This window comes from Hyalella azteca, unplaced genomic scaffold (genome assembly GCF_000764305.2).
Source record: "Hyalella azteca isolate HAZT.00-mixed unplaced genomic scaffold, Hazt_2.0.2 contig11611, whole genome shotgun sequence".
NCBI classification, from domain to species: domain Eukaryota; kingdom Metazoa; phylum Arthropoda; class Malacostraca; order Amphipoda; family Hyalellidae; genus Hyalella; species Hyalella azteca.
The window spans coordinates 75,926-98,337 of NW_025941602.1; the positions used below are offsets into that span (position 1 = coordinate 75,926).

Genomic DNA, 22,412 nt, shown 5'->3' on the forward strand with positions numbered 1-22,412 from the left:
CTACCATTCATTGAAGATTTAAATTCCCTATGGATTAGTTCAATTTTGCAAGGTTTATTTTTAGTTTCATTTTATGGCACCTTCATCTCACTGTTGTTTTATAGTGCTGATGCTGCCTGTAATTCTAGAAAATTGGTGCATAAGCTACATCGTGTGAAATATCGGACTGACACCTATCAAATATAAGAACAATTTGTAATTGTTTCAATTACAGGATCAGCTTGGAGTTGACAGCGACCTTGCGTTCCAGCTTGCCGCTCTCGCGCTGCAAGCCTCGTATGGCGACTTTGTCGACACTTTCCTCACGCACAGCCAACTGAAGAAGTCTTCCCTTCTACCCACCAGTGTTCTGCATGATCACCCATCACTTCTGTATTGGTGAGTAAATGCTACGAAAATTTCACCTGAGAGGCATTTTACTAGCATTTTTACCTTTTGTCATCTCCCTTGCTAAAGTTTATTGATGGTCCTTAGAGACATTAAAAAATGATAGTTTCGTTTTTGACTTGCATTTCATTCCAAGTATTTGCTTCACCTTAATTTACAGAATCCGTGAGATTATATGTTTCCAAGTTATGATAGCAATAACTTGCAGTATGATTCGAACTTTCCAAGTATCAATATCGTATCAGTAGAATACGATACTTATGGTTTACCGTTTCGATCACCATTTAGTAAGGTATGTACTCTGATAAAATAAACTTATGTTTAACTCGGAGATTGCAATAGTTTTTTCTGGAGTTTGAAACCCCAAATGGAAAAAAATTGTCGTTAGTTCTCTAAAAGTATTCTCTCCGTGTACGCAACCGCATGAGATCTGCTAACTGCCGCGAAATACAACAATTTCCGACCCTTGGTTATGCTACATCAAATCAAGCGGAAGAGTTGCGCTGTCCAGAAGTGAATTCTTGACGAATTAGCACTTATCGTCCTGCTAAGTTGGTCCTGTCACCACTTCTAAGCGCTGTTCAAGGCTTTGTGAAGGGCAATTTATTTTGTCATTGGCACTTACTTTTCGGCTATTTTGTTCTTGTCACCACTCCTGTGTGCTGCTTAGGGCTTTGTGACGCGCAATTTATTTGGTCATCGGTAATTTATTTCGTCATTATTATATATACGCTGGATGGAGGGAGGTCCCTACACTGCAAGCGAACTCTTCAAGTGGTGCGCATCTGCGGCCACAATTGAGGTTTTGTGCTATTGTTGACGGCCTGCACATGGAGTTGAACTAATGGTTATCTGCCTGTTTTTTTGCTGACTGTCATTTATTTTCACGCTAAATAAAAACAGTTTATACTCTTTGTGCGTCCCATATGGCGCACTGCTTTTGACCAGCATCAGCGGAATGCACAAATTCCATATCCCGGCCCATATAAACCATCATCGAAGTCAATAATTTCAGATTTGTTTATTTTAGATTTAACATAGAATTTAATTTGATTGGTATCGTTTGCTCATTATCATGTTTGTTTATTATTTGTACCTAATTTCAGATAAAATTTCCATTTATTTTTGTTTTCCACCAAAATTTCCATCTTTCTGTTTCTGTTAAACCTGGAACGTATAGTGCAAACAATCCCGATAGGTGTTTGTACAGCGGTTCGGCTTGATTGAAGCAAGTCTAGAAGTTCAGTTCATCGCCGTCACTGAACTCCGTTTACCAAAGTACTTCCGTGCGGTAGAGCCATCAGTTAGGTAGTGGTTAGTCATTAGTTACTGTTGTGTGGACAATGGTGCGCTACCGCCAACACTTCTGTCACTCGCCTGTCACTGATCCGTGGCCAATTGAACCCGTCACGGCTCAGTAACCGAGTCACTCCGGACAATGAATCTCTTCAGTTGGTTTCCAGTTGAAATCTGAGTTTAAATTATGGCTTGTTGTAGAAACGTAAACTAATAATCTTTCCTGAAGCAAAGTCAACATTTAATTATCTAGCTTTTTACCACCCGGGCAACCTCGTTAACAAAATATCAATATGCTTTCAAAACGAATCGGGATAACTCGAAATATTTTTTGAAAAACACTTTTTGGTTTTTTATTGAAAAAATATTCATTTCTCGGTACACATACTCAGTCATTTCTTTTATACAAGCTGTTCATGTCATTTTAAGGTTATAGGAAAAAGTAGTTTTTAGTTAGTGTCGTTTTTGGTGAGAGATACGCGATTAGAAAAGACGTTAGCGGCCTGTGAAATACGAATGTTCAGATGAGATGCTATCTGCTATCTATAGTTACGTCTTTTTTTCTGAAGCGCTTTGAGGTATGCGTATTTAAATGCAAAAAGTTATCGATAACAACACAAGATAAATTTGTTTCAAACGTTGATGTGTGTTTCTAAATGAGACGATTATGAGCTCGGTAACATTCGGAGTGAAAGCATTTCAGTGCTCCGTACACGTAATGATCAAGTTTGTGAATTATTTCGTGTAATGAATTGTTACAAGGGAAGCATTGAGTAATTGACGATAACCGTGGACGCCACCACGTGCTTCGAAAATCGTTTGATTTTTTTCTTCTTCTGCAGTGAGGAACGAGTTGCTGCCGAGCATCAACAACTGACTGGACTGTCACGAGGCGACGCCATCTTGCGGTGAGGCGTCTAGGAAATATGATTTTGAGTACGATTATTTGATTATTATCTAAGCAATTATTGTGCGAAACATCAATATTATTTGATGATCTAAGCAATTATTATTATTTTGATCTCTAAGCAAATAATGTGCGATCATTGCTTAGAGATCGATTATTAAATCTAAACAATTAATATGTAAAACATCAATACATGGCATATCACTCACATTAAGATGCAATCATAATCATGAGGAGTACATATTATATAACTTAAGTATGTTAACTGGGAATTCTTTTCATTACATTTTATTTATTTGCCAGGTTTATGCGAGAAGTCGAGTCATTGCCCACCTACGGAATTCATTACTACGACGTCAAGGATCGCAACGATTTGCCTTGGTACATCGGACTTAGCAATAGAGGAATTTCTCAGTACGATTACCTCGACAAGAGAAAACCTAGACGAGTTTTTCTCTGGCGACAGCTCGAGAACATTTATTTCAGAGAACGCAAGTTCTCCATTGAAGTTCTTGATCCTAAGCGGTAAGTGCAACTAATATGACATTAAGAAGTCTATATGTGGTCGTTATATAAATATCTTAACGGAATTACTTAAAACATTCTTTAGAATATTTCCTATTTATAGGACTAGAGGATCTGATACTGCATTACTGAAATGCACTCAAGGTGCACATATAGTTTATATCTCCATCAATACTCACTACCATGTACAAACAAATAATAAAATCATCAATTATTTTAATTTCTCAAATTTCTCCACTTCTCAGGATAGATATTTGAGTTTTCAAAAAATACAAACCTACCACCAAATGTTTGCAATAGAACAGTTTGATTGGTCACGGCCTTCACTAAACAATGCGTATACTACCTACGCTGAATTGAACTTCAGTATAAAAGTTACTGTAATGTTTCTAATTTCATCGAGTGTTCGCCATGCACTTTATACTGGTTCTTCTGATCCCGTCGTCGCACAAAATTATGAAACATGTAATTCTTTTGACCACTACTGGAATTTTTGTGCAATACGTTTGCTAGGTACCTGAAATTAATGTGTTGCAAATGCCAAGTATGCATGAATATATTCAAGCGAAAATGCACCCTTCCTGTATGTGTTGTGGTAGCTATCTTTTAAGTTCTAATCTGTGGTCCGTTGTAGCGGTAGCTCTCTTTAAGTTCTAATTTGTGGTCCGTTGTAGCGGTAGCTCTCTTCAAGTTCTAATTTGTGGTCCGTTGTAGCGGTAGCTCTCTTTAAGTTCTAATTTTGGTCCGTCTATGCTTCGAGTACATTATCTCTCCGACATGCTTGGCCCTAATTAGGGCAGCTTTATTATCTATTTTAGTGCAATTTAACCTGACGGATGTGATTGCGTGCAGCGTATGCGTGTCCCGGCGTAGCTTGGGTTCGGCGTCAGCGAGCGTCACGGTTCACGTCTGGTTCGCCGAGTCTCAGGCTCAGTGCAAGGCAATCTGGTCCATGGCGATCGCCCAGCATCAGTTCTACCTCGACACTAAAGCATTAAGGGTGAGAGTGCTTCCTCTATTTTTCTTCTAATGTGAGATACTATATATGTGAGATGTTATATATCTGATATATTATATATGTGAGATATTTTATATGTCAGATATTATATATGTGATATATTATATACCGTATGTGAGATATTATATATGAGTGAGATATTATATATGTGAGAACATTCCTGGAGGTTTTAAGGGTTGCAATTATTTTTCGTGATGACGGTGTTTTAAGAGAAAAATTCGTTATATTTACTATATTTTTTATTCAGATTGCACAGTTTCATTTTAGACACATTTCAAATTATGGAAAATATCTTAACAATATTATCAAATTTTTCGTTTTTAACTTTCGATATTGTGAGATTAGGTCGATGTTGCGTCCTGTTAAATATATTGCAGATGTTCACTCATAACTTTCTAAACTTTTTGTTGTTTTGAAATATTTACTGCATATTTTCTTTCGTTTTTATATTTTTTGACGATATTTCTAGGTTTGGAATATTCTTTGATACTTACAAATGCTTTCTGTTTATAATAACTTGCAGGTGCTGCCTCTTTATTAAAATGTGCAAATGCTGTCTATTTATAATAAATTTAATTTGTATTTAATTTTCTTGAATTTGTTGTGGGCACTTCAGAGCGAGGAGCAGAGCGCGGTGTGCGACATGCCTGAGTTGGCCGTGGATCTGTCGCGCAGTTGCCTGTCCCTCTCCACTCACTCCTCCTCCAGCAACTTGTCACGCTCAGGCTCACACTCTTCTCTACAGCAGCACTCTCAAGCCGGTAACTTTACTTTCATCTTATAAAAGCTGGTAACTCTCTTTCCCTCTTATACTAGCTGGTAAGTCTCTCACTCTCTTTTATACAAGCTGGTAACTCTCTCACTCTCTCTTATACAAGCTGGTAACTCTCTCACTCTCTCTTATACAAGCTGGTAACTCTCTCACTCTCTCTTATACAAGCTGGTAACTCTCTCACTCCCTCTTATACAAGCTGGTAACTCTCTCACTCTCTCGAATACAAGCTGGTAACTCTCTCACTCTCTCTTATACAAGCGGGTAACTCTCTCACTCTCCCTTATACAAGCTGGTAACTCTCTCACTCCTTCTTATACCGGCTGGTAACTCTCTCACTCCCTCTTATACCAGCTGGTAACTCTCTCACTCGCTCTTATACCAGCTGGCAACTCTCTCACCCTCTCTTAAAACAGCTGGTTACACTCTCACTCTCTCTTATACAAGCTGGTAACTCTCTCACTCTCTTATACAAGCTGGTTACACTCTCACTCTCTCTTATACAAGCTGGTAACTCTCTCACTCTCTCTTATACAAGCTGGTAACTCTCTCACTCTCTCTTATACAAGCTGGTTACACTCTCACTCTGTTTTATACAAGCTTGTAACTCTCTCACTCTCTCGTATACAAGCTGGTAACTCTCTCACTCTCTCTTACAATAGCTGTCAACTCTCTCACTCTTTCTTACAACAGCTGGTAAGTCTCTCACTCTCTCTTACAACAGCTGGTAAGTCTCTCACTCTCTCTTACAACAGCTGGTATATCTCTCACTCTCTTATACAAGCTGGTAACTCTCTACCCTCTCTTACAATAGCTGGTAACTCTCTCACTCGCTCTTATACAAGGTAGTTATTCTATCTGTTATTTGCATGTAGACTGATGTTCATCTGGACTACTGGTTAGAGTTCATGTAGCATTCAATGCAACGGACACTTAACTCTCTGACGCACTTCCTACTTCGAGGAAGACGAGCATTCCGATATAATCCTTCACCTTGCTTTTGTGATAGCGTTTGCTCTACTGTCTCCTAATTTCTGTCTCATTCTGCTGAAGTTTTACTGACATCAGGCGCCTTCTGGCTACTTCATTCATCTCACTTTCATAGCCTAGTTTTGTATCGTGACTCTCACTGAGGTAGAACATATGCGCCCGAGTTCCTGAAGGAGTTAACTAAACACTGGATTGTCAGTGCTGAAGAATATAGGCATGGTGTCATCTGCCGCTATTTGTTGATATTTTCGTGACTCTTCAGACTTACAGTCGTTGGTCTGTAGTGTTACTTACACTTACTGTTGTTATTTTGAAGTCACTATTCAGAGTTACAGTCGTTGATCTGTAGTCTTACTTACAGAATTACAGTTAGTCTGTAGTCTTACACATACTGTAGTTATTTTGAAGTCACTCTTCAGACTTACAGTCGTTAATCTGTAGTCTTACTTACACTTACTGTCGTTATTCTGAAGTCATTATTCAGAGTTACAGTCGTTAGTCCCCCAAGCTCGTCCACTTGTAGTCTTACTTACAGATTTACAGTCGTTAGTCTATAGTCTTACGTACAGACTTACAGTCGTCAGGCTTAATACAATTACAGTCGTTAGTCTGTAGTCTTACAGACTTACAGTTATCAGTCGACCTACAGTTAGAGTTTTCTGCAACGTTGCAGAGAGCGGCAGCAGCGAGAGCCTGGAGGCGGCGCGGCTGGAGATGTTGGAGGCGCTACGGCTGCGCAGGAGCGGCCTGCAGGAGAAGCTCAGCGCCAAGACAGAGGAGCTGAGGCTCTTGTGTCTCCGGGAGGGGGAGCTTACGGGGGAACTGCCCCCCGAGTACCCCCTGGTTCCTGGCCAACCACCCCCCTCTGTCAGGAAAAGGGTCGGAACTTCATTCGCTCTAGATGAGAGCATCATTGATAAAATCATCAATAAGCAGGTAACATTTTGTCTCGCAGTTGGCCAAATTTGAAAAAAAAAATTCTAATTGTCTCATGAATGCGTAGTGAATGTTTGAGGAAAATAACATTTATAATTAATTTCCTGCTATCGGTTTGTGAACATAATAAATAGTAATTTATTCATAAAAGTGCGTTTGTTATAAATAATTGTTTAAAAATGTCACGAGGAACATTATTGAAGTTGAGCATCTCATTTGGCCACCAAAATCACCGGACCTGAATATTATCGAGCATTTATGGTCAATTTTAGAGAGGAAAGTCAGAAGTCGATTCCCACCGCCATTGTCTTTAAAAGAGCCGGAGGGAGTTTTAACTGAAGAATGGGTTAAAATTCTTTTGGAAACAATTCACAATATGTATGAATGAATGAATGCCGCGGAGAATTGAGGTTGTAATTGCCGCAAAAGGCGGACCTACATCTAACTAAAATATATTCTGTTGATTTTTCAGGTGTTTCCATTATGTCGTCTAACCCCTGTATAATTTCAGGAAGAGACAGTCTCTGCGCTGGAGTTGGAGTGCGAGATCATGGCCAAGATTACGAGCGCTGCTCTGCGACTCGCAAACGAGAGCACTGCGCGCAAAGGCGTGCGCCGACAACGCAAGCTGTCGTACCAGCAGTCTGCCCACAGACTGCGCGAGCTCGAACAGAAGTTGAAGCAAGCCAGGAGTAAAGCTGTTGTCACGGCCTCCACGCTCCCCAAACAGAAGAAGAAACCGAGGCCTTTGTCTGACTGCGAGGGTGAGTTTAGCGGCCCTGCGTTGAGGTATTCGCTGGTAGGAACAGTTCGCACATTGATGAGAAGGATTGCAATCTACGCACTGTGTTTCTGTCCGACCATGCTGAGCTTACACGATGATTTAACTTGGTTTTAAGCCATTAAAGAACGGTGTTCTTGTGATAACTTAATTAACATTTCGAGTTGTCTAAGGGAACTTTAATGAGTTTCTGTGTACATAAAATTTTGTCGTTGAGCGGGACTAATAAAGATCGTATTCGTTATCTTTAATTACTAATTTTAAACCAGCATAGCATTAACGCCGTTTTTCTAACAGGCATTGAAGACTCTGGCATCACAGGCAGTCTGAGCTCAAGTGCTGGCAGTGGTCGTGAATCTCCCAGAGACTTGACAGGGTTCCAGTCCACTTTGCCCTCACCTTCCCTCAATAACACCCTCACTCTCCATGATGCAAATGGCAGCAGACTACGCGACAGAAATAGCACCTTCACCTCTCACGATACTTCAGACAGCAGTAGACAGAGTGACAGGAACAGTACCATCACCCCTCGTGACACATCTGACGGCAGCCGACAGAATGGCAGGAACAACCACCACGACAATACAGACAGTGGCAGACAGAGAGACAGATCTCCGCATCGCACTCGCGGTTCTGCTCCAGCCAGTCCCTACCGCAGCGCCGCCAGCACCTGCAGCAGCAACAGTGGTGGAGGTGGTGATGCTGGTGGTGGTGGTGGTGGTGGTAGTCTTGGTGATGGTAGTGGGTCGGTCCACAACTCTACCATGACAAGTTCGTCGAGCTCGAGACCCACAAGCCCTTCTTGCCCATCCAGGTACCGTCTTGTTCACCTAACGAATATTTTAGCCGTACACATTTGGGTTCTTTAAGAATCCAAGTCCAAGTTTGAATTAATATTAGGCAATAACAAAGGCTTTTAAACTCTTGGGGCTCTGAAAGGAACTTATTTTTTCCACGGTGTAGTAATGCTAGTACTCTCTACATCAAACCACACTGAATGCTACATCAAAATTCTATGAACCTTCTTTACTGATTTTTAAATTTATTTTTCGGGAAATGCATGAAGGACTGAACATTGAACATGATTGTTATGGGAACTTGGGTATGTTGGTTTATCTGTCATTGATGCAATTAATGTTTCTTTTCTGAATCGAGTATTGACTCTCATATGATTAGTCTCGGACGTCGTGTACCCGTCATGAAACACGTATTATTAAATGATTATCTTGGATGTATTTGGTCCTTGTGGCTGTTCCTATGATTCTTCTGTACGACCTCTCGACCCTGGCTCCCATCTCGACTTCTTCCTTGCAGCACGTGGTGTTTTGACTACAGTTTAATGCAAACTATATTTTCAGTACATTATATAACATTTAGACATTCAACATTATTTGCTAAAACTTGAGTAGCTTATATTCTTTGTTACCTTTGACTTTAATAAAAACATTTCTATGAATCAATTTGAACATCTCATTCAGAACTTCATGGGTTGACAATGAGTGTCTTCAGAGCTATATACACTCTTTTCCGGATCATTTTAGGTATAAATGCTATGCAAAAAAATAACTTCTTATTTTGAACGTCATTCTAAACACTAGTTTATCTTCCCTTTAAACGTCGTAAATTCTTAGAGATACATTTTTTTCTGAATTGATCAATTTTTAATCCTTAAAAAATCACTTGAAATTCTTGTAGCGCTGAAATTAATTGCGTTTCCTGAACGACCAATAACCTGAATCATTTGCAACTTGCCGGAGAGTCAAGGACAGATGCCACCATTTCTTTACACTCTCAATCAATCCAGTGCGTAACTTAAGCTGGACAATAACTTTCCACTAATCCATTCATCAATACATTGACTGTACAAGACGACCGTTGTTGTACGAATTATACCTTCACATCTACGACGAGTCACGCATTTGTCAATGACTGACATTGTCTTGGACGGAAGCTGAGGTTGACTACACTTCACTGTATCTTTTCTGACTTGATGCATGTGTGTTGCAGCGGATACATTCCCAACTCAGTGTACGCGTGCAGTCAGTATCGCAGTCAACGCTTCCCCACGCTCCCCACGCGGTCAAGATCAACAGCTTCACCAGCCTCCTTTAGAGATACTTTTTCGAGGTCATGGAATGATAATGGTCAAATTTCGTCGTCTTCTGTTGCATCTATCGTCAGTTGTCTGACTTACATAACGACCACCACCATCGTGACTTCAGAACGACGCGATACCACGGGCGACACGAACAACGACCAACTGCAGCATGACGACAACACCGGACTCGATTTGTTAGAGAGCGCCCACTCTCACCAGCAAGAATTTACGGAAGGTCTTGCAAGGCCGTCTCTTTATGATTCCCGGTGCTCGGTCGTCGGGGGGAATGCTTCCTTGCAGGACCTGAGCGACACGTTGACGGTGGCGCTGCTGGATAAGAATCACGAAAGTCGACCTCCGAACATGAGGCAGTCGAGATCGGTACCTCGAGAATTAGACCCCAGCAGGTTGTCATACGAAGCTCATCTCACACGCGACCCTTTAAATCTTTGTGTAGACACCGCGATCCTCGAAGGCGAAAAGTTATCTTTCCCGGGGGGACTCTACAATATTTCCTCGCGCCAACGAGAGACCCTCAGCACCCAGAGCATGAATAACTTAGATTCTACTGGATCTTCTTCGTGCAGTTCGCCTTCGAAACCTTCGTACTGCGACTCCGCTAGTATAGACAGAACTCACACACAACACTCGAGTTCCCCTAACGCACAACACTCCCCCTCGTTCCACCACCCTCACCACCACAACCACCTGCCCCACCTCCACAGCAACAGACGGCACCGCATGCAGATGCCTGATAGGTCGGCTCCCCCTCCTCTTTTAGTTTGATAATTTAAGCATGACATCTTCTTATGTCTTTTTTTCTGACTGGCTGTTTTTTATTTTTTTTTGCATGTTGTCTCAATTTCAATGTTTCTTTATTGTCTTTAATTTTGTTATTTAATTCAGGAGATCCCAGGGGTTGGAAAATTTTGCATATGCATATGTATGTTGCATTGCCGATTGAAGTCATTTGAGCCATAACGTAATATAGTACTACTTATAATCATTTAATTAATACTTCAGTAATCTACTTCAAGTTATTGATGAAAAGTTGGTATTACTTTCCAAAATATTTTTTATTCCGAAAATACTTATAGCAATTTTTCAAGATGAGCTAATCCGTTAATTCCGAGCTTTAATTTTGTTCACGTTTCACTGGCTTACAAATTTTTCAATTAATTCGTTATAAAATTATTTTTATTTCCTATTTCATTTTATTTTACTCGAATGTTCAACTGTTCAGTAATCGAAAAATATTAATAACCATTATTGTGCATGAACTAAATTGGCAGAATTAAATGTTACCTAATTTCAGTTAATTCGTGCTAATCTCAAATTACCTTTGATAATTGAAAAGAATACCGATCTAAGTTCCACATGAAGACGTCATATTGGATTCTTCAGATATCCCGACAATGTGATCCACTAAGATAAAGACTGCTTCCCTAGGCCATCATTGAGTTTGCTTGATTTACTGTTCCGTTTTTACACAAATCTCCTTCCTCTTTTATCTGCATGATCCTTCGTCGTATTGTCTGACCCTCTGCCCCCACCTCAGGCCCCTCAGTTCAGACCGCCGTCGAGGGAATAGCGCCAGCAGGGCGGAGGTCTTCAGAACAACTCCTGACACTCCCGACCACGCGGCAGCTTGCCAATTGCTTGATGGGGCTCTCTTCAACTACCATCCTCATTACCAGTCTGGGACTCCTCGAGTACCTGAACATTTCGACCCGCATCAGTTGGTCCAACAAGGTCCTAATGTCAACTTCCACTACAACCACCAAGCACGTAGGCATACATCGGGCAGTAAATTACGCCATAGTAATAGTTCTGCCATGCATAACACAAGTGGCAGCTCCCTTAGCTCGTCACAACCACACAACACCACCAGCAGTTCTATCAGTTCAAGTACGAGTGGCAACCACTGTACTCCTCCTAATCGGCAGAGCTTGTACTCCCCGTATGTCGGTGGGAACCCACATAATGGGTATTCAATGGGTCCTGTTCAGCACCACACTCCTCAAAATAACGGGATGTATTTTCAGGATCATCATGGAGCTTATTATTCACCCTCTTCTCACGGTATCCATAACGATCATCGTCAAACGAATGCTGGTTATGTTCGCGAAATGCAAAGAAGAACTTCTCAAGAGCCATCGTATTACAACCCTCATCAGACCATAAACAGCAGCTATCCAACGCCTCCACCGCACCAAAGTTACAGCACTAGCCAAACCCAACGGGAAGTTTTGGCTAAAGTTTCTCCCGAGAACGTGTCTTCGCCTAGTCGCTCTCGGCACGGCCAAAGTAAAGAATTGACTGCCAGTGACAGTGGGTGCGGCGCTGACAGCTCATGTGATACGCGACAGTCAAACGCTGATGTCTCGGATGGCCACCCGAATGCCACCCACCCTGCCCCGGTATCTCAGAACTACTCGAATTCTTCTTTCCCGCATTCAGATGAACATTCTTATCAAAGCTGCTCAAAGTCGGATGATCTGAATCCAGAACCAATCCATACCTTAGTCAGAACATCCAGTGGGAGAAGTTATATGGAAACTACGTTTTTGGGCGACTGTTCTTCGGCGTCTTCCACTACCTCTAACCAAGAAAATATTCCTCCCGTTAAACGAGTTGTTCCTTCTGAGCAGTTGTTACCTCTTAAGCCAACAGGTGTTCATTTACGAGCCTCGGCCAGCGTTACTCCTGCCGACCTCGCCCCTCCGAGGCTGCTACCTGCAGCTGACCTTATTCCCCTTAGGGCGACCAAATCCAGTAGCGAGCTTCCCCCTCTTAAAGCCACAAATCCCCGAGGTGAATACCATGGGAGTAATAGTAATGCTGAGCCGCTCATGAGTTTAGCCGAAGCTGCCAATCTGAAAAAAGACCGAGAAAGAGAATGGTACGAAACTAGCTTGGATTCACCAGGTTCCGGCCGGAAACCGCAAAAATGTGCGGCAGCGGAAATTGTTATATCGAAATTTCCAGGCATTGCCTCAGCCAGTGCGACTGCGGTGTCGTCGAATAATGACGTGTCATCTTCTGCTCTATCGCCTGAACTTCCATCTAATAGCCCTAATGAGAGAGACCAATCAGTGATTATCTCCACGGGTTCCTACCAGCCATCCCGAGAAGTGAGCAAACCATTCGAAATGGCTGACTTCTACAAATATAGTACGAAATATCGTAAGCAAATGCATGGTTCAGGCATGAACAGCAGTAACAGCAGCTTCAGTAACGGCTCGGACAGTAATCATATGTCACCCGTGCTTCCACCAAGAGCTCAAGTTGTTGTTAGTAGCAGCAAGGCTGCGCCGCCCTCCCCTAACGTAATAGCTAAGCAGTCTACTCCTGCTGCTCAACAAAAGGGTATCTACCAGTCGCTGGCTCCTTATACTTGTCAGGGAGTTGGTAGCCACCCTTCACCTGGTGCACCTAACACCCCTTCCTGGGAGGGAACACCTCTCCATCAGGCTGTCCCTGCTACCGTTACTAATAAGCGTTCAGCTACTTTGGTGTGAAGACCTTTTTACGACTAGAAAATTCCGAGTGAACATTGCAGCGTATTTTTATCCTCTTATAATGTTTATCAATTCAGTTCACAACCTTTTCGATAAACATTTGAAAACGTGCTGCAACAATCTCCATTATTTCTGTCGTAAATTTGTGTCCCGTTGTTCATTGTTGAAGTATAATACTTTGATTATTTAATTACATCTAACGAGCTGTCGTATTTCAATACACTGATAAACTGTCTCAAGTCGTGTGAAAATTACTCCTACAACGCTGCTTGTTGTCATCTTCAGCTGTTTTCTTGTCTTCCTTATTGTCCTAAAGCCCCATACCACTATAACTTAATTATAATTTACAAAATAACTTATTCTTCTATCATTATTTAAATTGTTTTCTTCATTTCATTTGCTTCATGAAATACCTATAATGTGTCCCTTGTACATAAAATATCTTTCTCCGATCTTGAATGCCTTCCTCCTGACCTCTCCATTCTTTGTATGTTGGCTATGAAATAAATACGTTAGTTGATTCTTACAAATCTCTGAAGAATGAAGATAAGAAATCTGTTAAATTGCTATATTTAACAGATCTGTTAATATGCTAAATTATATCAGTGTTGACTTATCACTTACTGTATTAAATTTATTTTTTTGCATCATTCAAGTATTAAATCAATTGAACGTCGGAACAATTTTCAATACGTTGATGATTTTTATTCTTCATATAAATTGACCACTAATGGAACGATTAATCCTGAAATTAGGACAGCCGTATTTATATTTATATTATTCATATCGCTCAGTCTTTTAGTACAATTCTTGCCTGCTATCATGAATAGCATTTCTTCACATTTTTTCAAATAATTTTATTCAGTTTAAACTCATTTTGCGTCCAAGTCTGCTGGAAATTACCGATAATATTTTATCGTCGTCACATAATTAATAAACAACTGGAAGGTTCCATAAAAGTTTGTGAAACGTGAAACATTTTTCACGAAAGTTTGTGAAAAAGTCGTGATGATTGACATTTTTATTTCGTATTTTAGGACCGAATTTAGTTAAATTTTTCCGTTTGACAATGCAAAATATGACAATGCAATTAAGGGCAATTATATCACAGCTAAATGTATAAATTTGAATCACAATTATTTCACATAAATTCATCACAGTCGATATTTCCATGCTTTTCGTCTACGATACAGAATATTCATTCTGAATTACGAGTCGTATACTCATGAATCGCAGACTCTATTTTCGTAGGTTCAACGACGATGATAGATTATTTATGCGCATTTTGATAGCCAACATTTTAATACACCGTTTCTTCCCGGATATTAATGTTTTTTCTGATCTTTATAGACAATTTTTAATTTTCAAACCTAATCGTTATGTAATTTTGTATATTCGGTTTTACCACATAACCGCTCCTGAATGACATACTCTCATTGTGTGTGATAAGTTTGAAAACATATTACTAGACTTGCCTAAAGAAATAATAACTTTCTGGCATTTGAATTATATTAATTTGTAGTGTACATTTTTTAGTGTAGATGAGCATGTTTTTGTTTAGCTGTACATTTTATAAAGAATGAGGAGTCAGGAGATTACCAAAGAGATGTGCCTTTATTTTTTACCGTGTACAGTTTTACTTAGAATAAATTTTTATTTTATTTGCTGCCTGTGAATTTTCCTTCCCATTTTATCTCCCAAAGAAAAGTTTAGAGACGATAGCCAAAAAATAAAATTAAGCTAGATGCCGAACCTGTGGCCGTTTTTTTTTAATTATCGTTCACAATATCTAATTCGACGATATATTGAAAGCATATATTCACCACTTATGAAATTACAACTTTATGAAATATTACAGTCTTCGCAGTTCATCAACCTATTGTGTCAACCGCAGTTCATCAATACAATTGACTAATTGTGTCGCATCAACCGAAACGACACATTTAGTCTCAACAGAGTGCATATAACATACATTCATTTACCGACAGGCAGGTGGACCAAAATTTAATCCGTAAGGCAGCACGTGTGACCCAGCAACACCTAATATAAATGGGGTTAACGTACGGAATTAGAATCGGTCGCGCGGCTGCACAAAAAAAAAAAGATGGCCATTCAACTCCGAATTCATCAAGAAAATATAAAAACTACATCAAAATTGCTGCAATCAAAAGAAAACGTCAGAAAAAAACGACAAATCAGATTTAGATTATACGAGCTGATAAACCTGTTGAGAAATCCGTATCGAAATACGTTTTGTTGAGGAGAAATAAGTGTTTAAATAGGTCGCTTCTACATATTCTGAAGCGAAACCCGATTTTCGAGTTGAATGTACCTGTTTCCAGGTAAGATTCGATTTATAGATCACAATTTCATTCATCTAATTGTGCAAGTGTTCACTTTAAGTCACTTATTTATATATTTAAAAAATAATTTTCCTCATTCAAAGGCGATTTGTCGAACTTGATAAGTCGAGCAGCCCATAAATTATATTTTCGCTTGTGAATAATGTAAAGAAATTAATCTCGCGAGGGTTTCAGCAACTCCGAGGTATTTAAATTAACATAAAATGTTAAGGTTCACTAAAAATACTATGACGTGAGCATTAATTGCTGAAAACAATTTTTCGTAACCGTTCTGAATTGGGTTTGCCAATGCGACATTTAACGCAGATTGGCACAAATATGGAACAGTTTGATCCAATTGCAGTGTTTCAAGGGAAGTAATTTAAACCACGCTGACTTGCTTTATTGGGAATTACTATGATTTTTTTATCGTCTTTCAGAACAGCAAGTTTGCACATTTGAGCGCATGCAGTTATTGAAGGTGTGGTTTGTGGTTTGCTATTGAGAATAATTGTTTGTCCATCGAGGGAGCTAGCTCGATGGAAACACAATTAATCAAGAAAATCATCAATAACCGAATTTTTACACTTTGATGAACATATTGTCTATCTATGCTCGTGAAAATTTAACGTCACGAGAAAACTTTTAAACATTTTTACTGTGGGATAGGTGTTAGAAGACAAATTTTTTAGTAAATCGGACATAAATTTTGGACGAAAATTTTTTTTCAGTCTCGATCATTTCCTAGTCATTGCTGCGGCAGTCAAGGCCCATGGAACTTTTATGAGATAAGATTTGAAAATGCAATGGAAATTAACATAGAAAGACTGCACTCCTGATTCTGGATTGATGAAATAATATAGAAATAGCACAGTTGAAAAAATTTGCCCCAACTCACTAATTAGCTCGTTGAGATTAATTAACTCACACGTACACTGAGTATACTAAGGCAGCTCTATATTCTGCAGTTCAAGTGCTGACAAATGGAACAGATTTGCAGTAAACATCTGACACATAAACTATTTTCTTTTATATCGCTGTTTTCGGTCGGTCCTTCTATTATGTATGCGTTCGATTAGCGTCAAATGTTTTCCTCCTAGGAGTAGGATGAGTAATTAACATTCTCTTATGATGGGGCCGCAACAATAAGAGTAGATAGAGAAGGTTATAATTAAGCACTTTAAAATTATACTGGCTACCATACTTGTTAATACAAGTTCACATTTCAAAATGAAAAAAAAAAAATCTTTGTAGGCAAAGAAAAATGTAACCAGAACAAATTCCAAAGTGATTTCTATCACTCTACATCACCCCAACTTCCTATTTCACAGGAAGATATTGATCCGTCGTGCGGTTCCCGACACTGGAACTGTTCTCGTTCTCAGTGACTTCGTTCAGTTCAACCGATCTTCAGTTCAACCGATCTTCAGTTCAACCGATCTTCAGTTCAACTGATCTTCAGTTCAACTGATCTTCAGTTCAACTGATCTTCAGTTCAACTGATCTTCAGTTCAACCGATATTCAGTTCAACTTATCTTCAGTTCAACCGATCTTCAGTTCAACTGATCTTCGTTCAACTGATCTTCAGTTCAACTGATCTTCAGTTCAACCGATATTCAGTTCAACTTATCTTCAGTTCAACTGATCTTCAGTTCAACTGATCTTCATTTCAACCGATCTTGGTTGATCTCCTTCACTCGACCGAACTTGCTTGTGACTTTTATACCCCAAGCGTTAATGTCTTCTTAATACACCAGACCGTATAAATATTTACAAGCGCACGAGACCTTAACTTTTTCCAACAATAAGCACACCAATTTCCTACCTAATTCAGAGGCTTGATGTCTTTATTTCCCCGCAACTTTGTTCCTACGAAATATCCTTACTGGATTTCTGTCGATCAAAGCAATATCCAAAACTTTACATAATATATAAATATATATAATGGTTTCAGCGTTTATTAAGCCGTAGACCTGTCGCCGATTCTTAACATTGCAGAACATCCACAGCTTGTTGCGGGCGTGAACTCGCAACTCACTGATTCATAGTTTTCATTGATTAATTAACCGCCCGGTCTCCTTGCTGAATCTGACATGCAGAAACTGGCGCACAGAGCTGGGATCGAACCTGCACCTCTGCTGCTCCAATCTTGGTACTCTGAACTTTAACCACTGGGTCACCCTGCCCAACCACTGGACTACCCTTTAATATCCTTTATGTAATATCCAACCATCAATTCTCAACGTCTTTAAACCACCCTCAACTTCTAACTCCACAAAAAGCTTTGTTCCGCATCACAATAACAAGACACACAGCCGTTATCAACGCATTATTCGCGGTATCACAGATTTCATTAGATTCCGCCGTACCGAGAGCTGAGTGCCGAGCAGGCGACGGATTCTGTGGAAGGCTGCCAGTGCGAGCTCAGCTGTCAGGGTGTGTGGTTGGCAATTAGGTTCATGTGCGGTGTTTTGATCTTCGTGAACTATTTTCAAATTACATTATTTTTTATAAAATTCAACATAAATATTGAGTTTATTCGTGTAAATTCTATCATTTTTCGTTGTTTAACCTTTTATTGTAACCGTAGATGCAAGGAGGTCAAATCACGTGGTTAATCAACTGATGCTGAGAGAAGGGAACTTTTTTCACGGTCTATTTCAGCTTATTTACTTTTTGTTGATGATCTGAAGAATCGCGGATATACTTATTTGATGTATTTTTCTTTTGTCCACTTAAATTTCACAAGATTACAAGTTATTCAATATTTTTTACAGATATTTTCATAGCAGTTATTCGTTATTGTTGTTCTTAGTTAATATTAAATTATATATGACCATTCACTCTGACATTTAATAGCTCTATTCGTAAGAACTCTGTAACTGTGTATGTACGCTCACTTGTAACTGAAAGTGACGTGCTCCTGAGTCGTCTTGTCGGTGCCACACTGCGGATCGATTGCGCAACTCCGTGCCTCGTACAGCGTGTTGCTCATTACTGGCAGTTGGCAAGGATCCTAAGGTATCTTATTTTCATGATAATGAAAGTTAATCCAGTTATTCACGGATCAATGAGAGNAACTTTAATACGAGGCTGTCTTATGAACTTTAGTGAGCGTTGATATAACACGATGTTGATATATCTATATATCAGCACGACGCTTTAATTAAGTGGGCACACATCTTATTCAAACGCACCTTGACCGCAGTAATGATGGCGCCTTTAGAAAAAATGAGGCAAAGAATTGCAGTTGGTGATTCAAAATCACTGACCTGTCCTATTTATTAGAATATTATTTCAATTTATCGCATTTTTTTCTACAATTTCATCGCCAAATAAGTGGCTGGTGCTATATTTTGTTATTGTTTATTTTCCCGGATCCATCTGTGCGCCAACATAGATTTCTGTCAATATTAATATTTCTGTTCTGCTTGTTTGTAATTCGCCCTAAATTCTGTGATTGCCTTATCGCAATTCTATTTAATCTCAAGATCGCAAATTTATCAACGTGAAATACACAGTTCATTAGGCTTGTATTATCAGTCTCCCGCCATTTCCGGTCCTGTGAATTTTTTTCCTTCTACTTTTGCGTTCAACCTGTCGCTTCCTTGCTTCACTTCTTATTTATTTAGTACCAGTATGCAGAATCTAATTATTAGATGGATTTTTACTGACGAAAATCAATTATATATTTTAACTCTATTATGTTGCTTAAATAATATGCTAATTGTTAGAATCGGTGAATTCGTACAACTTTATAGTGAGGAACGTTGTAATATATTTTAGTACCGTCTGCACTTACTGATGCTCTATGCAATTAAGAAGCATTCCTCTAGTAAACACGCACCCCACTCACCCACAGCCCTAACCTGTCTCTTATACACATCTAGATGTGTATAAGAGACAGACTATACATATTGAACAAGTCATTAGATTTATTGATATTAGACTCAAGATAGCGCGTTGGTGAGTGTCAATAAATGGTGTGATATAGATAAGAGGTCATTCACATCAACTCTTTCTATTCAGCCGTCGTTCTCTTGTTTCCATGCTACGTAGAGACCATCTCTTGAAGGTTATAAGAAGGTTATAAGCGTTTTGGGCACTTATGATTCGTTCCGTAAATACGCCTACTGTATACAACAAAAATGAGGTTACTTAATTAATTGAGGCTGTTATCATAAGATGAAATGTTATTGAGCTTTAAAATTAAAAACAAATCCAGTCCAAGCGTTAAATAATGTACCACACACGCATCTAGGAATACGCCCGCGTGGGTTGATGGGAGTATCGGTAATTAAACTCAAATGCCTTGATCGTTTACGGTAATAATTTTGATTAGGCCTTAAGTTAAATATCTCATAGCCATTACTGGAGTCTTAATGTTGTTGATATTTTTATGAGTGCGTTACGGTGATTTGTTTTTCGAATTGAATTTTTATTTCAGCTTATTATTCGCAGAGTCGCCAGCCATGAGTCGCGTTACGTTACCGCTGGTGATAGGAACGCTGGCAGCGCTGGTGGGAAGCATACTTCCAGCCGGCCATTCGTTGGGCGTCATTAATACGCCAGAAAAGGTGAGCGCATTACATTTCTATCTCATATTTGTACGAACAATTACCTTTGTTAAAACCAGGCAAATTTACGAAAGAAATACTCCTCATTTTTAGAGGGAATCGTGTTTGTAGCTTTCATTTAATAGCAGTCAAGACACATGGAATAATGCTTGAAAGCGTCACAAGCGACGGGTTCTTCTGTTAGCATCGCTTAGCCTATCTCTCTTAAACATCGCATGCAAGTGATAACGATGATTCTTCAGGAGTGCCTCTTAGTTTTAAAGATAAGAAAAAGCTTATGTGGCCATTCTTATTTTGCGTAAGCACTATACTTCCTGACTGAATACTTAGCGACATTCATACTATGCGCTGTTGTATTATTGGCTATGCAGTTTTATTATTGGCTATGCATTTATGAGCAGGACTCACTCCTCGATCTAACTTTTCTGGAGAATGGATGAAATCAGTAAATATGCTAAATACTGGATGCGAATATTAATAATAAATGCAAATTGACAGGGCAATGTCAGCATGTGTTTACATCACGCAATGGAAGTAAAAATATATTTTAAATAAAAATAATCAATTACCTGACAATTACTTTTTTGTTTAAAACAACCAGATAAGCGCATGATGTTTTTTTAACTTGTCATTCGTGTTCGGTTGAGCCTGAATGGCAAGTTTGCCGTGCTAGGCTCCAGTTCTTCCATGCCTAATGATATAATGATACATTGGACCCTAGTAACCATTGATCATCTCCAGGCCAGCATGCAAGATCGATTTCTCGGCTGGAGTTAATTTTTTTACCTGAAAATTTTTACCTTAATTCAAGCCTAGAAAAAAATTGTTATTTTCCGTTCCAATTTTTTGTGCTCATTTTGTTCTATTTTCTTGTGCAGTTTGTTTCCTGAACGAGTCTAGTTTCTAATATGAAACATATTTTAACGTTTATATAGGATTCGTTTCGATTGGGTATTGCACAGACGTTTAATTTTAATTATTTTCAATCAATTTTCTGTTTGATTTTCTCATTTGACCTGCATTGACTAGCAAATTTGAATTTCCAATCCTGTCAACTTTATAATTTTTGGCATTTCAATAAATAACTATAATCATAAACTTAAACTTGTGCTTGGCCAAGAAATTTCAGAATTTGTTGCGCCATTCTAGATGTGTATGTGCAGAATCAATTATGCAAGACTCAGTTTTTGAAACGCACAATTTTTTGTCACAAATTCAACGCTCGGCCGACGTAACTGTCTTGTAAAAGAAGCATTAATTCGACGAAACACGCGATTGTTTCGCCTAGTAAAAAATTAATTTTAAACTATAAAGTTCCAAGTATTCAATTGTATCATTTCATGCTTACATTATTACATTACATTAACGCGATCCTTCTTACATTATTTTACATTGCAGCCAACTTTCAGGCGTCGCTATTTTTGTCCTGCGATTTTCCTAGGCAGTTTTTGTGTGATTATTCCAACAGTTACTTTTTACACTTTGTGTAGTTAAATTTCGACTAAATTTCATGAATGAATTTATCATTTTGATTTTACTAACAATTCATCTAGAGAAAAATCCTGTTATTCGCGATCCTTCAAAACTTGTCACTTTCATATCTGTTAACAGGGGAGCACCATGTAGTGATTCAGTGCTGGTCAAACCTCCGTTAAATAGGTTTTTTGTGTATTTCAAATTTGTATTTGTTATTCTTTTGAATTATGTATGATTATCGTAATAGTAATTGCTCAGGCTGACCTCCAATACCTATTTTTTTACGTTAATGATTTTTTATTTCTGAACCTACACTGTTATCACCAGTTTGTTCAGTACAAGTCATTCTCCGAGTTATGTTCTTAGTTTTTTTTCTGAATCCTCTGCGTCGTAATTTTATATTTGTGCCTTCATTATCAATTAAGTGTTGAAAACACTAAGGTCACTCCCCTGCTCGGTAAAAATTCGCTTGTCTGGCAGACGCCGTATAGTATAAAAGCCTACTATAACGTCGCCGAAAATGTTGGAATTAGTAGATGAATTAGTAGATGAATTAGTAGATGAATTAGTACATGAATTAGTTCATAAATTAGTAGATGAATTAGTACATTAGTTGGAATTTTTACATGAAATTTTTGCCTTAATTCTGTTTATCTCTTGCTTATTCACTACCTGCGTATGATTCACTTCTTCAAACTATAATTTTTGTGTTCTGCAAATGCCTTCTATAGAGTAAAGAGCACGTACTTGTAGCACTCGCAATTGACATCCCGAGGTTGCGTTCT

At 39.0% G+C, this 22,412-nt stretch overlaps 1 protein-coding gene across 2 annotated transcripts; it reads left to right on the forward strand.

The window, feature by feature from the left end:
- Positions 1 to 217: 217 nt before the first annotated feature.
- LOC108682730 (dentin sialophosphoprotein) lies at positions 218 to 13,906 on the forward strand. Of its 2 annotated transcripts, XM_047882907.1 has the most exons (10): positions 218 to 378; positions 2,526 to 2,591; positions 2,894 to 3,115; positions 3,968 to 4,115; positions 4,750 to 4,894; positions 6,569 to 6,831; positions 7,343 to 7,595; positions 7,910 to 8,426; positions 9,620 to 10,468; positions 11,269 to 13,906. In XM_047882907.1, the coding sequence occupies exons 3-10, from the start codon at positions 2,898 to 2,900 to the stop codon at positions 13,229 to 13,231; spliced, it is 4,356 nt and encodes a 1,451-aa protein (XP_047738863.1). In that variant the 5' UTR covers positions 218 to 378; positions 2,526 to 2,591; positions 2,894 to 2,897; the 3' UTR covers positions 13,232 to 13,906. The 2 variants fall into 2 exon arrangements, with proteins under 2 accessions (XP_047738863.1, XP_047738864.1); XM_047882908.1 differs by lacking the exons at positions 218 to 378; positions 9,620 to 10,468 and having other exon boundaries at positions 2,533 to 2,591.
- Positions 13,907 to 22,412: the final 8,506 nt, after the last annotated feature.

What these genes read in the sequence shown, in the direction of transcription:
- LOC108682730 (XM_047882907.1), top strand. Translation starts at nt 2,898, where the DNA reads ATGCGAGAAGTCGAGTCATTGCCCACCTACGGAATTCATTACTACGAC. An exon ending in ACAGCAGCACTCTCAAGCCG is followed by an intron (nt 4,895 to 6,568) that starts GTAACTTTACTT and finishes GCAACGTTGCAG; the next exon opens with AGAGCGGCAGCAGCGAGAGC. An exon ending in CGCATGCAGATGCCTGATAG is followed by an intron (nt 10,469 to 11,268) that starts GTCGGCTCCCCC and finishes CCCCCACCTCAG; the next exon opens with GCCCCTCAGTTCAGACCGCC.